This window comes from Larimichthys crocea, chromosome XII (assembly GCF_000972845.2).
Source record: "Larimichthys crocea isolate SSNF chromosome XII, L_crocea_2.0, whole genome shotgun sequence".
NCBI lineage: Eukaryota > Metazoa > Chordata > Actinopteri > Sciaenidae > Larimichthys > Larimichthys crocea.
Window position 1 is genome coordinate 7,039,766 of NC_040022.1, and position 15,451 is coordinate 7,055,216.

The following is a 15,451-nucleotide window of genomic DNA, read 5'->3' on the forward strand; positions in this document are numbered from 1 at the left end:
TTGGTTGCACTGTGTCTGAGCAGGATGTAATAAGCAATAAGCATCCCTCTAAACAAATAAAATCCAGTCCGGACCGAATTTGTTCTGTACAAATATGCTGATTAGTTTTTGGTTTGGGGGCACTTTAAGAACTGGTTCACAAAAGATTCCACATATTTACAATTGTAAAAACAAATTCAGCAACTGGGCAAGCCAAAACTGCAAATACAGTATTATCTGTGAGGCTGAAACTAAACCCAGCAACAGTTATGGGTGTGATCTGTTACACCTGAACACACATAACAGTGAGGTCACAGTGCCCTGGAGTACTCTTTTACATCACTGAAGCAAGATTAGAAGTTAAACTTGCTTTTAAGCGAGTGTTAATCATTTGTGCCAACTGCAAACTTCCTTTTCCCAATATATTTTTAACTATTTCATTGGCATGTGATGACTGTATATCGCCTCTGTGTGCTGTTTGTCAATAGAAAACTTCCATGATGGACGATAAGGTTCCTACTCTATTATACCCAACTTTGCTTGCATCGCTCTATAGAAAGAGTTTGCTGCACAACTTCAGTGAGCATACCTAAGAGGACAAGCCAAGTGACTAGAAAGAAGATGAAAATAGTCAAACACAGACTAAACAAGCAAGTGCAATGCTGGCAGTAAACAAAAATAGGATGATCAGCTGTGCTCCAATAAAAGATGAGGCATCTAATCTCCAAAAATAATCACGGCTCTTTGGCAAAATAAAATGTATCTTTCAGACTTGGTTTGCCGATTTAGTGAGATATTTATTTAGAAAAAAAGATGAATCAAGTAAGAGCATAATTACAAAAAATCAAATAAAAATCAAATCAGTGACTTAATTACAACTGGTCAGAAAAGAGGATGGTAGGCTATGCACTGTTGTTTACACATAAGAAAATATTTAACTTAAACCTGGTTTAAAGAATATAAAATGGTTCATAGAAAAGGATATTAGCGTGTGAATAATTAAAGTTGCAAATGATTATAATCATTTATTATATTTCACTATAGGCTGACACAACAGAGACATTCATGCTTAATAATACAGGCTGGATTATAGCACTAGAAAATCTGATTTGGGGCACTAGATTTTTTTTTCTTGCATTCTGTTCTTGGAAAATCCAGCAATATTTACTCCGGGGGTTACTCTGCCATGTCAGCTCGTCAGCTACAACTCCACAAGATAAGTTGGGGTTAGGGTTAGATTAAAATGTGAAGCTGATTGGCTTTGTGTTAAATGGAGAAGGTGAACACATAAACATCAACATGTCAAAACAATAAACATTTAAAATGTTTAAAATGTTGCTCCACAAACACGAGCAGCCTCCCCCCCTCTGCTGTATGGATTACTAGATAGGCAAATTGTCAGGTAAGCTTTCAAATCAGTGAACACAGAAGTGTCAGAGCAGCCAGGCATCGTAAAATCCACGGGCCGTCTGTCATATTAACAAAATTACTCCACATTGCTGACACACTGACAAGTAGACCAAATTGCTTTAATTGGAAACCACATGGTTATTCTTCAGCATGTGAACTAATTCACGCATAAACGGATTAATAAAGAAAATCACCTGTTTTCTCACTTTTTCTTTTCTGTGTGTAGCTGATCTTAATTCTTCCTACATCCTGATGTTTTGCCTCTTTAATTCATTTGTTAACATTTGATCTGTTATTTGTACATTGTTATGTAACACCTGCTTGCCTCTCTACAGTGTTTGTGGGCTTGAATACCCCTGGGGGTGTCTGTATTTGTTTGTACCTCTAATTATGCCTGATATGTCACTTGTTCTACTCGTGATGCTGCTATGTGTATTTACAGACATCGACTAAACCCATCTATATGTAGGCTCACATGTGTCTGCTTCTATTTTTTATTGCGCTTCACTGTGTTTATACACTTTGTCTCAGGCATGTCATTAAATCACTGTGCTGGCAGAACCAAAGGAAAAACCTCTGGAAGACAGATCACACTTGCAGCCAGGAAATACAAAGTGATATAGAGTGATAATAACTCCCATAGCAAGTAGGGACGTGCTGTACAAAATGTGTGACATGTGCACTGTACACACATACACACACACACATACTGGAAAGACTCCAAGTCAGCTCCGAAGACAGATTAGAAAAAGTGTGTAATTCTATCTCCTAAAGAGGGCATCCTGCACCATGTGACTGGAGCAAGAGCTGACAAAAACCTCTGTGTTATAAAAGTAAGTACCACAGACGTCCTACAGATGATATCCGATGTGCTACAAAGATCAAATTGGGTATGTATTCTGAATGAATTAAAGCTAGAAAACAAAATAAGGCAATGGTATTAAAAAAGAAACAGAAGGAGAGATAAATCTTAAAGATATTATTATTAGAGTCTCCTCCCAGACCCCTCTATTCATTCTACCTAATTCTCTCTACCTGCCAGGTGCTCTGGCAGTAATAAGCTGATACCTTCACATGGGATTTCAGGGACAAACCTCACTGTAAAAGGTGAGATATTCCATTAATCAGGATCACAGAGAGGCTTTGTACTGGCGTAGCAGGTGTCCCAGTAATTCTGTTGAGGGGCGCAGAGAGGCGCTGCCTGTCAGTCAACACCTCACTTGACTCTGCACTCATCCCCCTCCATTCAGTTATATAACATACCATCACACAATAAACAGGTCCTGTTCACATGAATAGTCATTCTCACATACACCTGGAAAAGCTGCACTGGCCAGCATTTTCAGTCCCAGCTAAAGTTGTTTTGCACTGTGGTGGTGATGAAGGATGTATGTGCACCATCTGCTGTCCTGTTGGTGTAATTACGATTTATTATTATGTTCTTTTTGCCCCCATCCAGAGGTCAGACACAGCTATAAAAATTCATAAAATTTGTCAGATTTTTTTTTTTCTTGAAGGAATTTTACTATCTTCCTGTTGTTTTAGTTTGTTCCTGGGCTTTTTAATACTCTTACTTGTGTTTATTTCTCTTATTTTATCTTTCATGTACATACTTTGTTGTTGTTGTTGTATTTAAACAAGAACTTTGCAATCTAGGACTGTAACGTTTTGAAATACTATTTTTGCATGGTGGATGTTTCACTTGAAGCCAGATTGCAGATTGTCTGATCAAATGAGGGTTTTTAAACCACTAGGTCCCCTCTGTGATACTGGCTAAAAATGGTGCACTGAGCACTGTACATACAAAATATGACAGAAAACAGAGGGAGAGAAAGAGGATTACCTCCTCAGCTTGTTGTATCATTGCAACGTCAGACACCAGGGAATCAATATCCATCTGGAATGTGTTGGAACAACACAGCGCGTGATGGGATAATCCCTGAGAATTTAGAGAGAGAATAATAGGAATAAGGAACAAAGAGATATAAGAAAAAAAGGAGGGATGGGAGATAAAAATAAAAAAGATATAAACTTTATAATATTAATATCTCACAGGATAAGGGCACAGTAAAGAAATGAGCACAAGCTACATTCACAGTCCTGTTTAAAAGCCAGACCTGAAATTAGAAAAGTACATATAGCATCAGGAAGAAGTAAACACTGAACTTGTGAAAGGACACTATAAAATATACACACACACATACATACATTATCTGTAACCGCTTATCCTCACTTTCTTCATTCTTTTTTTTAAACAGTTTATTAACTTCCTATAAATTGTTTGCTTGCCTTTTTTTCTTTTTCTTCTTCTTTTTATATTTTACAATTTATTTTGGTCAGTTTAATGTTAACCAGAATTGCATTTTTGAGTATATACCTGGTCATTGGCTGTATGGACATGATAAAAGTGATAATTATAAATACATTCCAGTAGATGGCAGCCTTTTGTTACATTTGGCTCTTATAAAGGCTCATCCTTGATTGGCTGCAAAGAGCTTTCCAAGAGAGGGTTGAAATTAAAACTAAGGTGCTCATTTCGGATGAAAGAAAATGTGTCACCAATGAGGAACATTGAATAATACCAGTAGACAAGATGTGGCAGGATGCAAGCCAAGAGAGAAAATCTTCTGATACATGACTGAGAAACAAGAAGGTGTAGGAAAAACTAAATTGATGTGCAAAAAAAAGAAAAAAGAGTAAGGATAGTTTGATGGGTGAAAGACTTTTTAGACTTTCATTTGGAGATTTCAGGGAGTTAGACCTGTGTAAAAAAATTAAGAGCCAGACAGAGAGAAAAACAAATATAAACATTAAAAATGACAACAGAGAGATATGAGTGTTTGTGTAAGGGACAATTAATGTGAGTGTATACGTGTGGGTGGGTGTGAAGAGTAAAGTGGAGTGGGGTGTTGGAGATGTAGCAGGTGGAAGACATGGTGGAGGCAGAGACAGAGGAGGACATGGCAGTAGGGCAGTGATTTAATTAGCACCCTCTACCCCCTCCAGCCCTTCACTCATAGCATCAATAATGCATGGCCCCTTGTTTCCACTGCCATAATTAATCCTCTCTTACTATAATTAAAAGCCAAAAATCCCACAAGATGGTTCAGCTTGGCCAGGCACGGGTTGGGTTGGCACGGGAACTGATGAAAAACTCCAGAGCTTCACACACACACACCCTGTGGACAGACAGACAGACAGACAGACAGACAGACAGACAGACAGACAGACAGACAGACAGACAGATCAATAGTCAACCAACTTCAACACAAGCAGAGTGAATGTGGCATGAAGGGAAGCTGAAATAAGTGGAAAATGTGACATGCAGCCAAATTAAATTGAATGAATTTGACAGACTGATGACACAAACCCCTTTTCGAAAATGTGCTTTTGTGCATCGTGTTTGTGAATGAGTGAGAAAGTGAGGGAAGCGTGAGCCAAGCACAAATCTAAAAAAACCCCAGTTCCACTCCTTAGTAAGGAGGATGGATGTACAAGTGCACACACACGCACACACACACCTACATACACATACTTACACAGAGGCATCCTGCTCCCAGATGAGGTTTGTCTCCACTGCAGCCAAGTCAGACGAGAGGGAGAGGTGGAGCTTTCTGATGCTGCAATTAGGACCACACTGTCTGGGCGAGCAAACAAGAATGAATATTTCAGTCCGGAGATCTCCATGGGTACCTATGGTGGGGGCCTGGCACACCTACAGCCACACACACACACACACACATACAAACACCCACACACCCATAGGCAGATACACAATTTACCACGGCTGCCAGAATTATTCACCTCCCAATCACAGATGCCACAATTATCACATCAGTATCACTGCGTAAACGATGCCAACTGTTATGCTCATTGAACTATTATACAAGGTTTACAATATCAGTATAAATATGCATCAGTAGGAGCAGTCATATGCAGCTGATGCTTTCTCCTTTGTGAAAATAGGTGCAACGAGCCTCCAAACTTGGCCACGTGCCAGGAAACAACACAGTTGGTAGAGCAGAGGTCATATCTCACATGCAACCTAAATTTCTTCTGCTCTCTCTCTCTACCTTTCTCACTTCCTTGGGCAAAGATCACTCACCTCACTCAGTCACCTCTTCAGGCTCTTCAGCATTTTTAAACAGTGCTTCACTTCAGAAGCTCCAGCAGTGTGCACATCCTCTTCACCGCACACTCCCAGTCACACACAGGACTTGTACAATAGGAGCACTCCCTCTGGTGTGGGTTCATTGTTGATGCTCCGTGCAGCCCTCCTCCTGCCCCACCGTCCTCGGCCCCATCTCCACTTGATTTATCGCTCTAAAATACCACTGCACTAATTAGTCAAGTAATTAATTAATAGGCATTTGCATTTGTGCATATGCAATTAGGGGGCTGGAGAGAGGAGAGTGCAGATGGGGTTCGGGAGTCTGGTGGGGGTGGAAGGGTCTGTGTGTGTGTGTGTGTGTGTGTGTGTGTGCTGTATTTCATATTTGTGCCAGCAGAAGTTTGCACTTCTTCCAGAAAGACAAGTGAAGTGCAGGTCATCACCTCACATGTCTGACAGTGAGAAAAGGAGGAAGGGAGGGGGAGAATGACAAAGGTATGGAGGGAGGTGTGGCTTGATGACTTTGAAAGGCTATTGGATGTCATTTGACCATAGAGGAAAAAGAGTGATGGAGAATTTGATATCTTAAAGGGAAAGGGCTTTAATATTGCATTTTGATTACATGCATTTAGCCTATGAAAAAGCATAGCAGGTGGCCCTTACTTAAGACTAATCCATAAACAAATGGCTGGCAAAGTCACTCTAAAATATCATAATTCCAAACAAGCTCTACTCTGGGGTTTCAATATCAGATCAAAGCCTGCATGATTGGAGATGCCTCTAACCCGGTGCTGGCTAAAGCCACATTGTTGACATTTAGCATTTATTTTGGCAAGGTGACCTGAAGGTTGTTTTGGACTTGTTGAGAAGCATCAGCCCCCACCCCCTTCAACCACCCTGTGGCCGTAGCCCTTGCATCTCCTCCCTGCTCAGCACAGCTGAGGTATGATAGGGCACCGATTTGGCTGGCAGTGAAGCTAGATGCCCCTCTACTCCCCCTTTACACACACAAACACACACTGTCACAATCACCCCACCATGGTTTGGGGTAGTGCCAGGTTACCATCCCCTCATCCCATAAGGGATGAGACACATTAGTGAATGTGCGGCATCACGACTCCCTAGCCACAGCTGCCACACTACTAGTGACCCCAGGGATGACCCCGAAACCCCCAAAACACTCCCTCGGTTGTGGCTGCGGAGGAGATGTAGGGGTGATCTCGGCCCAAGGACATGATGAGCTTCTATCAGCTATTTCTCAGCTTCCAAGTCCCTGTTTCCTCAGTCCGGTGGGTGTCTTTGTGCCAAGTTGGACTTGGTGGTCATAGAGCTCATTTCTCCCACATTAACTCCACTAATGTCTGCTAAATAGAGAGATCTCAGATTTGGGATGGACACAATGCAGGAAAGCAAACATGCTAAAGGGACCAGGATGCTGGTGGCAAGGAATTCTTGCATCAATGCTGCTGATGTGCCAACATGCCTCCTCCTAAATCTTGGGCACCGCTGCCAGCTTCTACCAGCACCAATTCCCTGTCATCTACAGCTACACCCCCCTTCCTGCTCATTTTTCATACATCCCTAGTGGGCCCGCACACCTGGGTCTCACTCTTTCTCTCTCACTGTGTCTATATGTCTCTTTCCCTCTCTCTGATGCTCACCCCTGCAGGCGCCCCTCGATCAGCACTGAATGCTGGAAACACCAGCAGCAGCTCTGGCAAACCTCACACATTCGGACACAGCAACCAGTAAGCATTTGATCTTGTCATTTAACAACATGAGCACCAGTCTCCACACACACACACACACACACACACACACACACACACACACTATGTATGCAGCAGAAGTCTATGTAATATTATACCTTTTAATCATACTCATTTGCAGCTTTGGCAAGTGGGTCATCTGTGCCCGGGTTGTACCCACAAGAGTCAGAACAAATCACAACTGGTTTTGGTTGTCGTTCCTCTGAATACATTGAAGCATAATTTGATCCAATTAGGTAAATAAATAAACAATATGCCTTCTGTTCCACCGCCTTAATGCACTTATAATGCAGCCCCATCCTCCTACCCCTGCCCTGCTTCTGAACCAAAGATGTGATGGAGGGTAGACCCTGGAACTAAACCCAGTTTACCCACCTTCCATTAGCTGAAGAGTTCATTGATGTTATTTTTGAATATTGTCCAAACAGTATCATTGTTTAATCTGAAAACTTCTACATTAGAATAAAGTCTTTTAAAAAGGGTAATTGTTAAAAAGAATAATTAAAATTATTCTTGGGATCATCACTGTATTGTCACTTCACTATAATATCATGGCTCAGACACTTCATGGGTGACCCTGAGGGATAATCAAAATAACATTCTTATTGGGAGTTAACATATATGTTGACCTGACTATACTTAATTGTATATTTACCTCCTTTCTTCATCGTGGTGACTGCTGGCATATCTGTGCAGCTCCTTCTCAATTGCTTTAAACAATGACTAGTGAGTTGGCAGGTGAATGAGAAGAATTCTCAGGTTTGATTACAAAGGATAGCCTACATCCCTTGAAGCAGCAGCAGCACAGGTCAACAATGATGGGTTTTGTTGTTCCACCATTTTATTTTTTCTCCCTCTCTCTTCTGTTTTTGCTCCTTCTTTTTTTTCTGGCTGTGTGAGCTCTAGCGCGGTGACAGATGGCGAAGCCCTCCTCCACCTCCTCCTCCTCCTCCACCACCACCTCCTACCTCCTCCTTCTCTCTCTCTCTCTCTCTCTCTCTCTCCCTCTCTCTCCCCGTGTCTCTCTCCCCCGCGGGCAAATCTCTCCGAATGCGGGCGCATGTCAATCACCGGGCTCTCATGTGATGGCTCTTGCCGGTGACGTGCCAGCCATATGGGCGCTGGCATCACAGCCTTAACTGGTATGTAACCCCGTCCCCGGTAGCTCACGGTTGCCACACGCGCACTCACTCACACACACACACTCTCTCTCTCTCTCTCTCTCACACACACACACGCACGCACACATGCATGCATGCATGCATACATGCTCAATCACTCACACATATACACACAGAGACGCCAAGACGCACGTTCGTTCACAAGCTCCGGTTATTGGAGTGCGCGCGCAGGGAGAGAAGCACCCCTAAACAACCCGTCCGTGCCAGAGGAAGAAAGCCGCGCGCTGCCTGCACCCATACACTGACAGGGAGCGTTGGTCCGCTCACTCGTGCGGTCCCTGAAGATGGTCTGAAACTCAAGCGCCTTTTTTTTTTCCTTCTTCCCACCCCTTGTGAAGAGCTCGAGCAGAGGTAAGTTGGAACATAAACAACAACATAGCGGAATATAAAAAAATAAAAAATAGCTGGATGCTGAAGTGTCCGCGCAAAATGGAGGAGAAAATTAATCTAATCAAAAAAAAAGATGAACAGATGTATATTAATGTAAGATGTTATATAGTTCTAATGTGCTGTCATTGGAGTATTTTAGTGATTTAAAGCACCATTACCGCTTACAGTTTTTAATCTACTGGCATGAATCCATATGATAATCTCATGTATAGTCGCCCTCTGTGTCTGTGACTTTGCTCTGGCATGTACGCTATTAAATCTGGCGATGACATCTATCCTAACAAAAAAAGAAAAATGTCATAAAAGGGTAAACCAGGCATTTCCATGTCTGTCGTTTGATTAGATTTCCGTATGAGCGCGCTTGCACAAATACCTCCTCACCGCCCCGTTCTCCCTCTGCGTGCCCTTCAACTTTTGACATCCAAATCTACCTGGATTATAAAGAGCTAAGATCAAATACCAAGATCGAGTCAAAAAAAAAAAAAAAAAAGGCAAACGTCTCTCCCGTCTCCCGATTTCGCTCCTCCAGGATCATTTACGAGGAGCAGTCCTGAGGATTTGGAGTACCCCCCCCTTTACAGCAGTGCTGTAAATAGATCATATCGGACACTAATTCGATTTAGAGATTCCTGCGTCTGGACCCTGAATCAGAGAAACAAAAGACAATGTGTGTGCAAGATAATAATATTTGTGGGAGATTTTGAAATCAGTACAGTTTCCCCCCAGCGAAGGACGTCCTCGAGATTAATGGAAGATTTATTGATGATTTTGTCGATGATTTTCACGTTCAATCTCGGAGCAAATGAAAGGGTGGGACAACGCCATTGACTGTGACAGGCAGTGTGCAACATGATTTATCTCTGTTTGTCTAGTTTTATCTTCAACAATCCATCTCTACATAACATTGTTTAAAGCACAGTAACAGCGGGGCTATTGCTGAGGGGGTTTTTTATTTTTTATTTTTGCGTAATTGGATAATTGTGTTTCGCGAGTTGTGTTTTTATATTTAACGAGGTCTAAAAGGATACAAGCGATTTCCATCTGCAAAGGGTTATCGCCGACTACAAAAAAAGTGCTTTGAAATCAAGCACTCGTGCATACTGAATTATGTGTGAAATCTATTTCGTGTAAGCTGCATGGTCTGTTAATTAAACGTTGTTGTGTTTTTTCTTCTTCTAATTGAGCAAACCTCCTGAGCCTGAGATTTAAAAACTAGATTTTGCCCCTGGCACACCCCCCGAGATAATTAACCAACCATCACAGCCTACCTTACCAGGGGCTGCAAGTCTATCTGCTGCTGCACTATAATAATAGAAGGGAAGTGAAACATGTTAGGGAGTAAGCCAATGGAGGCTTATTGAAGCTGTCAAAGATCAGCTCGTCTCTCTGTAGCCCTTTTTTTTCTGGGATGGGACTGCACTTACTAATCAAGTGGTAGGCTGATCAGTTAATTTCTTTATTTTAGATGAATTATTTTTTCTCAATTTGGTCACATAATATTTTTTTTCAGCTTTTTAATAATAGTTAAATTGTAGTTCGTTATTTTTTGAAATATTTTACGGGCAGTTTTATCAGAAAATTATTATTATTATTGTTATTATATTTTTCAAAAAGTTTTTATATCATACTTTGTTTTGTTTTTTTCCATAATTCCTCTTGTTTCTTTTTAACAGGCCATGATATTAAAATGACTGCTCTCAAAGCCTTTTTACAGCTTGAGTTAGGATATGTCTCCAAGCCTTAATTTAATAATCAGCGTGACTTTTAAACGGAGCTACAGCCTAACAATTAAATAAAATCTCCTTTGCCTCCTCTGTGGAGAGGTGTATGGTGTGGATGAATAGTGCTGGAATGCAGCCAGGAGTGTATATGGGCGTCAGGAGGAGTGAAAGTGGGGGCCCCCATGGGACCTGTAATGTGGCCCCTGCCGCTGGGACCCGCTGCGAGAGGACGCGACAGGGCACAAGGATGACAGCAGGGAATTAAATGGGGATCCGTCTGGCTGTAACCCAGCGCGAAGCTTTGAACGCTGATTTCTCTCTTTTTATTATTTCCACAAAATTTACACTATTTGTTCTTTAGGTGATAATGACGACTCAGGTGCATTTTATAACAAAATCAGCCTTGGTATCAATATGTCTTCAGCTGAACCTCGAATATAGGCTCAATATTTTGATGTTTATGGTGACGTGCGCAATGGTGCGTTTAACCTCGAGTTTTTTTTCTTCTATGAAAACATGATAGAAATGTTTTCTTGTTCTACATCCACACAGACACTATGTGTGTGTGTGTGTGTGTGTGTGTCCTGTGCTTGTAAGGCCTCATTTTCGATTTCCCTTTCTCTTCCCTCCAGAGCCACAATGTTGACGAGGCTTTTCAGTGACCCCTCACTGCTTCCCGATGTGCAGAAATACTCCGGCTGGGCGGAGGAAAGCGATGGGGAGGATTCCAAGATGAAAGAGGATGAACAGGATGATATGGATGAATCTGAACTGAGAGGGGACAGCCGGACGCAATCTGAGCATGCCGGAGAAGACGATGAGGACGAAGGGGTAGATGAGGAGGACGACGACGGAGAGGATACAGAGGGAGACAGGCCCAAGAAAAGGGGCCCCAAGAAGCGCAAAATGACTCCGGCTCGAATCGAGCGCTCAAAGTTGCGGCGGGTAAAGGCCAACGCACGGGAGCGGACCCGCATGCATGACCTGAACTCTGCGCTCGACAATTTGCGTAAAGTTGTGCCCTGCTACTCCAAAACGCAAAAACTGTCCAAAATTGAAACGCTGCGGTTGGCCAAAAACTATATCTGGGCCCTGTCGGAGATATTGCGCAATGGAAAAAGGCCCGATCTTGTGTCCTACGTCCAGACGCTGTGCAAGGGGCTCTCCCAGCCCACAACAAACCTGGTGGCGGGATGCCTGCAGCTTAACTCCCGTAACTTCTTAACCGAGCAGCAGTGTCAGGATGGGGGAAGGTACGGCTCTGGCTCCTTTTCCATGCATTCCTACCCATACCAGTGTGCGCGCCTCTCCAGCCCCCACTGCCAGCCGGGTTCGAACTCGCATCCGCTGAGGACGCACGGCTACTGCTCGACTTACGACTCTCTGTACGGTGGGAGCGGATCCCCTGAGTATAACAGCCCCGAGTATGAGGGGCCCCTCAGCCCGCCCCTGTGCATCAATGGCAACTTTTCCCTGAAGCACCAAGGCTCTGCATCCCCCGAAAATGAGAAGGGGTATCACTACTCTATGCATTACTCCGGCCTGCCTGGCTCAAGACCCACCGGGGCCCACAACCTGGTGTTTGGCTCCTCGGGGGCCCGGAGCGGCATTCACTCTGAAAACGTCCTGCCTTACCACGACATGCACTTACACCACGAACGGGCCCCCGTGTATGATGAACTGAATGCGTTTTTTCACAATTAAAATTAGAAACCTATCGTGCGTCCCCTTGCAATCAACAATCGAACGGCACACTTTTTGACAAGCGTACCTGCCAGAATTTAGGCATTCTAGAGAGATGTTAATCACTCGTCGTAATTAGTGTTTTTCTTTCATTTATTCCGTCTTATTTATTTCTTTTTTCTTTTGCTCTAGTCAGGGATGTAGTGGAAGACAATCCACCTAACCCACAATCCTATGTCGCGCAATCTGGCAGCTTTTTAAGCTGAATTCTCTAAAAAGAAATTTGATTAAACAAATCATATCAAGACCTATGACAATAAGAGAATTTCAAAATATTAATGTTTTTAAAGTGTTATTTGTGTTTGTATCGGTGGTTGTTTGCATTTTGATGGCTGAAAGTCAAAGTTTACCCACTTATTTATTTACCACTACATCACTGGCTACAGCTACAACTTGATTTTCTAATCATATGAAATTAGAAATAAATCAATGAACAAGCTAATGCAAATCACATTTACTCGCCTGTACGTACGGAAATAAATTAATCTAAAGAAATACAGAGGGAAATGCTGAACCGATTAAAAAAAAATGTGCTAGTTGGGATGTTTAAAAGAAAAGAAAAAAGAAAAGCTGTTCTCCAGCAAATCAGTCGTTTCGCGTCTATGCAAAACCCAACGAGACCGCAGAGGGAGAGAGAGGCAACAAGGCCCAGGAAGACACTGTATGTTTCATCAGCACTGTTGCTGCACACACAGGTGCGCACAAACACACACCTACACACACACACACACACACACACACACACACATACACACACACACACACACACACACACACACACACACACACATACACACACATTGGACACACACTTTGGAATTAACACCTAGCGACATGGCTAGGCTGGCCAATGAAATGGTTTGACTTCCAAAACAATCATCAAAATACAATGAAATCAGACATTTTTCATATTTTCTTTTTTACTATTATTTATTCATATTGCTTTTTTATTCTAACTGAGTCATTGCACTGTATTTTGATTTGAAATAAAATTTTGGTTTAATATTTTCTTTTTCATTTGTAATGCTATGTTGACTACATTATTATTATTATTATTATTATTATTATATTATTATTATTATTATTAATTATTATTATTATTATTATTGCTGCACGTATTTATTGTGTTGTTTTTTGTAATTAATGTTAATAGTCTATGGAAATGAAGGGATCCCATGTGTTGCTGAGCATTTTTTCATAAAATCTTTAAGTCTTTCAACTTTGTATTCAACCAACTGTGTGGTAAAATAAAATGACAATAAATGATACTGTGCAATTCGATGATTATTATTTTTTTTTACACATATCCGACAACCTTGGCATCATTTAACATGGAACATTAAATAACTTTCCAATATGCATTTACTCTTCACACTCAATGGGGGATTTATAATTTCTTTTTTTCCCCCCCTCATGTCGAATTTAAATAGCTCAGACATTTAAAGGATACTGCAAAAAATAAAAAGGTGCAGTTTAATACTTTTACTGCTGCACCAGCCTTGTTCTTGAATAGCATGAGGCTGATCATGCCTGGTGCCACAACCTGCAGGAGTTCCTCAGAGAGCCTCAGGGCCTTTATCTCATAAACTGGGACAGGAGGGAGAGGGCAGTGTTGCGTTTCTTCCCCATGAAGTAAACCGGTGCCAGTGCGCCTTTATTACTTGGCAGACAACTCAAATTTACAAAGCAGTCTTTAAAAAATATAGGAAATTATTCAAATTGCAAACCCTAGGTTAAAAACAGATTTAGTGTCATTTTTTGATTCAGTGACTAGGGAATAAAGGCTGATTGGAGTCTGGACAGATTACCAAATGCAAACAGTGCACCAGTTAACAGTGTTAACTGCGTTAACTGATGCCAAGCGCGGCATTCAAGGTCATCGGGATAATAATGGAGGTCTGTTTCATATTCTCTTGACCATTATGACAAGATATGAGGAAAAAATGTGTTTCAGCACCGCGGAGAGCTCCTGCACCTGCCGTTTGATTCATGCGTGTTGATCTGTAAATTTGGTAAAAATCCAAACAATCCAAACATATTGTGGGCAATATGATAATATTGTAACAAATTGTGAACTTGTCATTCATGTCACAGTGCTATAGAGGCTAAACTGAAAACATTTTCAGAGTTCCACACACGTTTTGCAGCTCTCTTGGTTTCACACTTTGTCAGTGCTTAAGCAATGACAGAGCCCTGGCGGCTATGAGAAAAAGAAAACCAATGTCACATCGACACAAACAGATAAACATAAACATAATTCTTTTTCGATGCCTCATATTCCCGAGATCAGTGTTGAATTTCACAGTGGGCCTGCTTCACAAGCTTTATCTTTATCTTCTTATTTCTGTAAATATAACAATGAACTTTGCGGCATTGAAGTGTCTGAAAAAATGTAAATATTCGTTGTTGTTTTTTTAGAAACATCTTTAATTTCCGTCTTCAATGCATTAAACATCAGATATAAATTATGAAGTGACCCCCTTTTCGTAGTTTCACTTCTTGTTACTTTAAACACACATCTCATATTTATGTCATACATTTTAAACACGGAATCCTATGGCAATATAAATATATGAATTTATTTATCCCGGGCTAATTAAATCAATAAATATTAATATTCAATATATGTGCACACTTAAACTTTCCACATATGGAGAAATATGATTTTTTTTTTTTCTCAAACTGGTGACCAAACACACACACACACACACACACACACACACACACACACACACACACACACACACACACACAGTGCAAGGGGCAGCCGTTGCCACCCCGGCTGGGTTTGGAGCGCTGCCCCGGGACCCATATGTTCCCCAAAATGTCCTGGGTGCTCTCTGCTGTAAGGATACACACAGGCTTTGGGTGGCAAGTGGTGATGGGCAATATTAATACATATATCAATATATCTACAAGCCCTGCGTCTTTTCTTTTTTTTAAAAAATAAAACTGCGTGGACGTCAGCTGTGAGTTGAGGGAGGGCTGTGTCTTGTGGTTTTCATCATTAATGAATTAAAAATGTGAAAAAGAGAAGCAATGTCTGACTAAAGAATTTGCTAAAGATTTCCAGTCAGTCGTTCGTGCGTCCACCACCTTGTCCCCAGGAATTTAATCTCTTTAAATATGTAAAAGTTTGGATGTAAA

The 15,451-nt window shown here is 41.6% G+C and overlaps 1 protein-coding gene and 1 long non-coding RNA gene across 5 annotated transcripts; one reads left to right on the plus strand and one right to left on the minus strand.

The window, feature by feature from the left end:
• Positions 1–2,890: 2,890 nt before the first annotated feature.
• On the minus strand, positions 2,891–8,225 carry LOC113746993 (uncharacterized). Of its 3 annotated transcripts, none has more exons than XR_003463272.1 (4): positions 7,925–8,225; positions 4,929–5,030; positions 4,463–4,568; positions 2,891–3,328 (listed from the first exon to the last, which is right to left on the minus strand). It is a non-coding gene; the product is annotated as an uncharacterized LOC113746993 (long non-coding RNA). The 3 variants fall into 3 exon arrangements; XR_003463271.1 differs by lacking the exon at positions 7,925–8,225 and adding an exon at positions 5,495–7,389; XR_003463273.1 differs by lacking the exons at positions 4,463–4,568; positions 7,925–8,225 and adding an exon at positions 5,495–7,389.
• An 81-nt stretch (positions 8,226–8,306) lies between these two features.
• Positions 8,307–12,558, plus strand: LOC104926148 (neurogenic differentiation factor 2). Of its 2 annotated transcripts, none has more exons than XM_010739944.3 (2): positions 8,307–8,801; positions 11,194–12,558. In XM_010739944.3, exons 1-2 carry the CDS (start codon positions 8,521–8,523, stop codon positions 12,263–12,265), a joined length of 1,353 nt encoding a protein of 450 aa, XP_010738246.3. In that variant the 5' UTR covers positions 8,307–8,520; the 3' UTR covers positions 12,266–12,558. The 2 variants fall into 2 exon arrangements, with proteins under 2 accessions (XP_010738246.3, XP_019114254.2); XM_019258709.2 differs by lacking the exon at positions 8,307–8,801 and adding an exon at positions 8,880–9,650.
• The last annotated feature ends 2,893 nt before the right edge of the window (positions 12,559–15,451 follow it).